We start from the raw sequence: 9,096 nt of genomic DNA on the forward strand, positions 1-9,096 counted from the left end.
AGGGACAACTTTTCATAACTTAGTTCGCGCATGTTATATGGACGGCTGAACGCCGAACGACAAACGATGTTATTCACATAATCCAATTTCGCCAGTCTATTGACACCCGTATTTTGGAATGTGTATTCAATGGGAACATCGATAACACCGAACGAGGACGACGACCCTAGCGAATCTCACCAGTTATGGGGAACAGCCATGAACAGTCATTTTGTCTATCTTACTCGGCCAATTTCGTTTTCAAAAATGGTCAATGATTAGGTAGCAGCCTTCCTCTATGTGGATTTTATCCAGCGTATTTGAAAGTAAATTCATAGGGTTGTTCCTGGAATCAGAAAGACATAGGAATATATAGCTATAGGAGTCGGTGAAAGATATTTGAGCATTCCCGTGATTAATTTGCCCCGTTACACTTGATTTGTTACAACTGAACTGCTTTCGTTGCCTTCGGTTTTTCTAAACGAATGCGCAAAAGTTGCTAATCTACGAATTAGGTATTTCACCGGAGCTAAATGACAGTCAAGTGAGACAAAATGATGGGAACTCACGAAAGTGCGCTTCCAGTTCACCGATGAGATGCTTCTCTTCAGTTGTGATGAAGTTCACAGCCATGCCTTCTTTACCAAAGCGACCGGAACGACCGATTCGGTGCAAGTATGTCTCACAATCGGCCGAGCCAGATCGAGTAACAGGCATGTTCCAATTGATCACCAGATTAACTTGAGGTATGTCAAGTCCTGTTGATAACGAAAAAGAGGAAGGGTTACGAAGGGCAAATGTGTGCATCGGATGGCCTCAAGATAGCCGGGAGTAGCAATAAGATAGAGAGATTTGTATATGTTCCGAGTGATTTATAAGCTACCGTGACTGCAACTAAAATCAGGACGATGGGCGAGGCTTTCAAGTAAACCATAACTGAACTAGGAACTTTTAGGGGCATGATAGCGGTAAGTGATTACCACAGAAATGCAAGGGGGTGACTATATGACAAGTAACCAACTCAGCGGATTTTGACTGCCCCATGTGCCAAGTTCGAGAAGGCTGGGAAGTGGTCCAAGTTCATATTCAGCAGCTCAATCACTCTTATTCAAGTCTAGACAACCTGTCAGGATTTCAGCCTTCGTACAATGAGACCAGATACTGAAAAGCCATCAAGTTTAAAGGGTTTTAAAGCTGGGTATTATTTTGCTACGGTAATCAACCTGTTTTCAACAGCTTGGTAGTATCGCACAGCTGTTCCATCATTGTTTGAGACCATCAGCAATGTGATCCTCACGAATCATAAGATAGATACAAACCAGCAACTTTCTGGGAGTATGTCTGAGCAATGGGTCGAAATATTGGCTGCTCAAGTGCACTGTTTGGCTATGGATCAGCTGTCAATCTGATCGCAGGGCTTGGCAAATTCTTTGAAGACATATTTATAATCAACTTGGAAAGCTCGGCGAACAGATCAACAACCACTTGATCTATAACCGAAAGTATGAACATTCTGCCATTCAAGCTTTTTGGAGAGTGGCCAAAAATTTTGTTGCGGCATTCTGCGAACGAGAGATAACTTACCACGCGAGCACAAATTCGTCGTGATTAAAACACGATAGGCTGCACTTCGGAATTGTTCAAGCACTCGTTGCCGTTCGAATAGTTCTAAATCGCCCGATAAAATAACCACACGATGCCCATCCAGGTTCATTCGTCCGTGCAGCCAACTGGCCTCCTGACGAGTCTGGAACAATCGATTGATGGATAAGTGCCGTAAGGATGCACCGAAAACAACTAAGATGACAAGTGACGAAGATCAGATATGGGCTTCGAAACCGTGCAGTGAAGAGTGAACTACGCAGAGCACGACGTGCTCTGGGGGTAAGTATTACCTTGAAGTTAGAAAGCCACAAATCTCGCTATTCACCTACCGAGCCTAAGTGAATCAAGATACAGAGAGCAAGCAGAAGTTACTATTTTCCTCGTGCGGGTGACATACGTATTTACTTACCGCGCAGAAGATGATGGCCTGTCCAGCGCCGAAATCTGCATGTATCTCCGTCAAAGCCTGGTACTTCACGGTCCAGTCGTCAAACAGAAGATAGTACTGCTTGATGTTTTTGAGTGAAAGCTCTGTTCGTTTCACTCGGATCTCTATTGGATTTGGTACAAACTCCCGGGCAAACTCGACGACATCGTCACCGTATGTGGCAGAGAAGAGAAGAATCTGACAACTGGGAGAAAGTTTTCTGAAAGGTGAACAGGGAGTGAATGTAGAGGCGTGGTCTACAGTAAACCGAAGATAAGCGCGTCAGGAATCTTCGGGGAGTAACTACTGGGCGAATGATACAACGAACGAGGTCGGAGATGTGCTAAACCTGCGTCGGCTTAGACGTGAGGAAACGACAAATCAGCGTTAAAATCGGACCACAAACCTTTGTACTGTATCAAACTATTAGTGGTTGTGCAGTAAATTCCGATAGAGACAACCACAGGAGAAAGTACTTGGTTTTCATTGGAAACGAACAAACACTTAAACGTAGCTGAGAGAGCAATATTTGGAGTTCTCAAGGGAATGGTTTTCCGCGGATGGGTCCCTATTTCAAGTTTGTATGATATCCGTGAGTACTTAGCCGATTTACTGCCCAGCGGAATGGAAAGTTGGATATAAAGACAACGGCAGTACAAGCGACACATAACTTCTTAGATTACGTAGTACTCCAGCGTCTGAAAGAGGAACAAGAGGTTATTTTGGAAGCACCACATAAAAAGACTTACAGTTCTACAGTACATAGGAGGTGGGCTAGAAATATCGTTACAACAGTTGGACTGTGACAGACAAGGGAGCCGTAACTGGTCTTCGCTAGCATTCTGATGTGCCTACTCTTCCGAACACTCAAGCAGACTATTTAGGAAGGTGACAGCACGTTTACCATTGACGTCGACTGACCATTATTCTTACAACGTCCACAGGCGACCACAGGAGACCCTGGAAGGTGGACCGACCCAACAACTCCCAAACTACTCGTAGTTTCTTATATATCATCTCGCAAGATCACATATTGTCAGATTCGTAATTTGCGCTGGTCTGAATGGGGCATGGCGATGAGATTCGTCCAGGCAGATGATGAGTAGACGTGTGTAGCGACCTGCTACGGTTGGTGATGCTGGATGCTCTCTGCAATTGAGGTGCTTGCGAACCAAGAACCACACATGCTTCCATTGCAAACCTGGAGGACGGCGTTAATCTGAGCCACGCCCACTGACTAACCCGCCATCTGATTCGCGAGGGATTCGAAAATCACTGAATGCCAGTAGATGTCATCATCATCATCATCATCACCATCATTGTCAGCTGTAAGAACCGCGTACTCGTCGTACACAGGTTGTAGCTGCCACAGTTTCGTTCACCGATGATTGGGGAGGAATAGGTAGCTGCGCATTGCACGCACGAGCTGGTAAATTGGTGCATAAATCCAGCACTGTCAGTGGGTTGTCAAGAGCAGGGGTGGATAAGAAGCTATGCATTGAAGGCAATAGCTTTGATGCATGAGCGCCATTGAGGGCGCGACTGGGCCATGTCTGATAATGTCTCTAGCCATTGATGTAGCCCGTCTCGGGGTCCCCATCCAGGAAGACGGCAGTGACCAGCGCAGCTGAGTTTGCTGGTAATGGCTTTCACACTTCGCTGCCAAGTCATTGTTTGACCACCTCTGGCTCTCTTCCACCCTTCACATGGTTGGGCGAAAAGAGCCCTTCGAGGAAGTCGGTCGACTGGCATACGCAACACGTGGCCAAGCCAACGCAACCTGTGGAGTGTGATCAGTTCATCTATCGAGGGTGAGTTATTTCTCCCGAATACCATTCGACGTACTTCAGAATTGCTGATCCGGTGTTCCCACCAGATTCGGGCAATGCTCCGAAGACATCGATGGTCAAACACAAAGTCTTTTGACGTGCTCCGCGCGCAGCGGCCAGGTTTGTGATCCATATAGTAATATGGAGCGCACCGCAGCATTGTAAACCCGACCCTTGACAGATAACCGCAAGGCAGAAATATTTAGATTATTTAGTATTGTTTGCAATGCCACGGGGTCAGATCCTAGAAGAGCTATGTCATCTGCGTACTCGATGTCTGTGAGCGGAGGCCCAGGGAGCACTTCGACCCCAAAAAGCATTAGACGCTGGTAGTGAGTCTTCCATGATCGTATCAATGACGAAGAGCGCCTTAATGAGGGTCAAGAATTTATGGGGGACACCTTTGCTCCACAGACACTGCTATAGTGCTTGGCGCTCCACAGAGTCAAAGGCAGCTTTCAGATCAAGAAAAACAACCATTGTTGGTTGCTGGAAGTAGGGTCGCTGTTCCAGAATCTGTCGGAGGGTGAAGATATGGTCGATGCAACCTCTTGCAGGACGGAACCCAGCTTGGTTTTCACGGATCTGCCTCTCCCTGTGTTCAGTCAACCTTCGAAGGATAAGGCCAGAGAGCACCTTCGATGCCACAGCTAACAGGCTGATGCCACGGTGGTTTTCGCATAGCGTACGTGTACCCTTTTTGAAGATAGGGATAACTGTCGACATGCCCCATTCTGCAGGCACTTTCTCTTCGTCCCATGTAGCACCAATAAGCTTCGTCAGGTGGGTTACCAAGGATTTTCCGCCTTCTTTGAAGAGGGCTGGATACAGACGACCCTATACACAGTGGCAGTTTACAAAAGAATTCCAATGACAACTGCACTGGGAAGTGTGGTTGGACCCGCGAATTAACGAGGCTGTCACACGTACGTATTGCTCATCCGCATCGGGCCTAGTTATCAGTTCTCACCACACATTGTCTTAACAACCCGCGTTTGCAAAAATACGATATTACCATTCGTGGATATGATCTAACGAACAACCAAACCCAAGAAGATGATGGCCTACCAGGTACTAGCTCAGGGTTTCCTGTCACATATATAAACTGTTCGACGTTTTGGAAAACAAACAGTCACGACTCAGTTCAGTAGTTTTTAGCTCACAAACCGTGCATCAAAATGCAGCAGTTCCAGGTGCTACAGCTTCGTTCAATGAAAATAAGGAGAATAAGGGAATGAGAGACACGCATTGGCAATGGCCCAATCCGTTAATTGACGTCAACTGGTTCTGTATGTCCAGTGCGAAAGGAACTGAGAGCTACGGAGTAGAGGCAATTGCTTTCATGCAAGACCGCCATTCGCCGCGTGACACGGCCGTATCTGTCAGATTCGCAAACCAGTGACTGGTCTCGCCCCGTGGTCCCCACCAGAAAAGACGATATTTTCCAACGCGACTGAGTTGACCGGTAAGGTTCTTCATACTTAGTTATCAGGTCATGGACTGAGCCCCTCTGTGCCTCCATCCGACGCAAGCATATCAAAGAACGACACTTTCGCACTACTTAAACCATCAACCAGTAGTAAGATGAAATTGAAATGACCATTTTTCCCGTGGCGACACGGTTAGAGGGTGAGTAGCTCCATATAATTTATGGGAAACAAGAAGGATAGAAGTAACATTGTCTCACCTCTTAATTCGCTGAGAAATGTTCAAAAAGCCCTCTTCTTCCATCATCAAATCAGCCTCGTCCAGCACAAATACTTGCAACCGAGACGGGTCGAAACGGACGGAGCCAGTACAGCGTGCCCATTGTACTACTGTACCGGGAGTGCCCACAACAATCTGATTGGTGACATAGCCATCGGCGCCAACAGACACTGAAATGTGGCGTAATAGCGAATAAAGTTGGCAAGTGAACTGTGTACGACCAAGGGAAAGGAGACCAAAGAGGTACTGGTTGATGTTATGGTAAGAAGGTGACTTTTTCTGTAAGTTTTCTTCACCAATTAATATGGAACTGGGTAAAAAGTAAATAAATGACTAGATGCATCCACCATCATCATCATCATCATCATCGACAGCATGACATCAGTGTTCAACACCGATGCTTCACTGCCGTAATTAGATGCATCCAGAGGGCACAAATGCAATAGCGAGAGGATACAAGGGTTTAAAGGCCACTGATTCAAACAACGGCACAGTCAAACTAGGTCGTATTGGTTATTGTTTTCACGATCTAGTTTAGATAAATATAAACGTTTCGTTGCGACACCCCTTCAAAGATTAACTGCCATGCAAGTCGAGAGGGGATAGCATGCTCTAACACAAACTCACCTTCCGTTTCTCTCACCGCAACGCCAAAGGACACGCCCTCCATAAAGGTGGCCATTCGGCGTCCCACTTGAACGATTTGAAGAGCCAACTCCCGTGTCGGCGCCATGCACAAGCATTGGCAATAGGAGTGTTGGGGGTTCACACGTGACAACATCGCCATCAGGAACGTTGCTGTTTTACCGGTGCCCGACTGAGACTGGGCAATCATATTCTGGGGGCTTTGCAAAAAAGTTACGAAGAAACATTATTTTCTTGATGGGAGGCTGTCAAATTAGTTCGAAAATAACTGTAGTTCCAGAAACAAGAAATTACTCATATGATATGCATTCGCCGTGGAGGTCGATTATAAGAGTGGCAGTTTAATGCCACTGCAATAGTATGAGTTATTAGATGACAGCAGGTAAACGCGTAAAGTTGGCTCGAATCACCGTATGTTGTTAGCTATGTCAATCTTAGTTCGGTACATGGCTGAAGTTGTAGCAGTTCCGTCCCCTTCTTACCCGCCATAAAATCACCATGCCAAGTCAAAGTAGACCTTGGAGGAAAATTTAATCGCCGTTGCTGTTTCTGGCTGGTTCTCACACTGTTTGACTGGACATAATTCATGAGCCAACCACAACTCCTCGTGATGGAAATAGGTTATGGGTGAAACACGCCAGAAAGCGGCAAGAAAATCGACAACATGCTTGGCAAATGACCGCTGTACGAGTCACTCTCTGTTATTACCTGGTATGGCTTTCTGTTGCCATCTTGAAGCCCCCTAATGGAAGTGTTATGCAATACAGGGTAGAGAGTTCACCGACTCATCATCATTCATTCATCATTGTCAGCTGTAATAACCACGTACTCGTCGTATCTGACGCAGTTTCGTTCACCGATGATTTGGGGGGTAGGTAGCTGCGCAGGCGGGAGCTGATAAATTGGTGCATAAATCCAGCACTGTCAGTGGGGGGGGGAAAAGGAGCTATGCATTGAAGGCAATAGCTTGGATGCACGAGCACCATTGAGGGCGCGACTGGGCCAATGTCTCCAAACATTGATGTGGCCCGTCTCGGGGTCCCAATCCAGGAAGACGGCAGTGACCAGCGCAAATGCGTTTGCTGGTAATGGCTTTCATCCTTCGCTGCCAAGTTCACCGACTTTTCAACAAAAAGTCCGGAGTTATGTCGTGAAGCCAGTGAATTAAATTAAATTGAAAATTCGAAATAAAATATTAAATAAATTATTTAATTAAATTAAATCCAGTAAACCTCAAGAAGACGAGTAGGGTCATTCGTTTCTTCTGCAGGATGTGGGATGTTTTAACCGTTGGGTGTAGTTCAAACAGTCTGAAAATGACAAAAACAGGCCACTTCTTTTCGGATAAGAACAAACAACGCAAAATCTTTACCAGACGAGAAACGATGAGGCATTCACGAATAAGGTCCAAAACTTACTTTGCGCCAATTATACTAGTTAGGGCCTTCTCTTGAATGGCGGACGGTTTGTAGAAACCCATGGCTGAGATTCCTTGCAAAAGTGGTCCTTTTCTAACAGACGTTAACTATGCCACGCACACCTACAAGTTCATCTCCTGAAAGGATTTGGCCGAATGTAAAGGATTGTTCGGATCAGAACGCAGAACTTCAATGTCAATTTCATCGGTCTCGACCAACTTAGATTTTAAAATATCTTTCAGTGGGATGGAGTCCGCTTTTTTTCCTGATGATGAAAAGATGAGCAACACCAGTTACCTCCGTCACCACGTCCAAGAATGGGACGAATCACGCTTTCTCCTTCGGAGGGGGGATTAGAATCGACTGAAACTTTGGAATTGCTTGAGGGAGAGTCTTCTTTGGCATTATCACTCGTTACAGAGGATTGATTAGGAGGAGATTGATTCAACCGAGCGATCTCGTCCAAAAAACCGCCCCAATCTTCTTGGGGGGCCCGTCTGGACTGTGGTTTTACTGACTACGACTAAGGGGTTAGCGAAAGCGTGCTTACCGAAGGTTGCATTCTGAATGCTTGGCGAATGAACGATTCGAAAGAACTCAAAATGGCGAAGAATCGCTGTGATGCCGAACAGTCATCTGGTTTCCGTGAAGAACACCTATGAGAAGATACGCAGTATAGAAACGGAGCCACATCTGGAATGATGGACAGAAAAAGCTATCAAAATATAAAAGTGTATTGGGAACAAACAACATGAAGGTCCTTTCCCGGAGTTACGTTTAATAGCCCTTGATGGACTCCCAGAGTGAGCAAGTCTCCAAACCTTGCCTGCGGTGTGGTGAAGAATCAGTCACCCGTGAACACCTACCTATGGTCATGGCTGCAACCGACCGAACCTTGGTCTCCTCTTCACATCGACTCATCATCATCATCATCAACTCCCAGAGCAAGTCTCCAAACCTTGCCTGCGGTGTGGTGAAGAATCAGTCACCCGTGAACACCTACCTATGGTCATGGCTGCAACCGACCGACCCTTGGTCTCCTCTTCACATCGACTCATCATCATCATCATCATCATCGACAGCATGACATCAGTGTTCAACACTGATGCTTCACTGCCGTACAACCATGATTCATTTGAAAGCCTTATTGTAAAGAAAAGAGTAAAGGTGGACGGGGAAGGGACTTAGTGCTAGCTTACCACAATCATTCCGAGGTGTCTACACCTCCAGACATTCACTCAGACAATCTGGATAGAAACTGACAACAAGAACGCCACTGACATCGGTTGGAAACCATATCTTGTAGTGTCTCCAACTAGGCACAGTGAGGATCACGCGGTTCCCACCCTGGAAGGCGAGTAGCACCGACTGCACCCAAGCGTTTCGTGATCTCCTTCATACTCCTCTGCCAGGTCATGGGTTGGCCACTTCTCTGTTTACGCCACTCTGAGTTGGGCATGGAAAACAGCACTCTCTTCGGCAAACG

General features: G+C 46.3%; 1 protein-coding gene across 1 annotated transcript; it reads right to left on the bottom strand.

Moving 5' to 3' along the window:
- Nucleotides 1–519: 519 nt before the first annotated feature.
- On the bottom strand, nucleotides 520–8,172 carry T265_01946 (hypothetical protein; the record flags this gene model as incomplete). Its single annotated transcript, XM_009166084.1, has 9 exons — nucleotides 520–737; nucleotides 1,564–1,726; nucleotides 1,994–2,231; nucleotides 5,528–5,717; nucleotides 6,175–6,392; nucleotides 7,611–7,703; nucleotides 7,737–7,875; nucleotides 7,908–8,112; nucleotides 8,161–8,172. 9 exons carry the CDS (start codon nucleotides 8,170–8,172, stop codon nucleotides 520–522), a joined length of 1,476 nt encoding a protein of 491 aa, XP_009164348.1.
- Between the last annotated feature and the right edge of the window lie 924 nt (nucleotides 8,173–9,096).

This window comes from Opisthorchis viverrini (assembly GCF_000715545.1).
Source record: "Opisthorchis viverrini unplaced genomic scaffold opera_v5_22, whole genome shotgun sequence".
In the NCBI taxonomy this organism is placed as follows: domain Eukaryota; kingdom Metazoa; phylum Platyhelminthes; class Trematoda; order Opisthorchiida; family Opisthorchiidae; genus Opisthorchis; species Opisthorchis viverrini.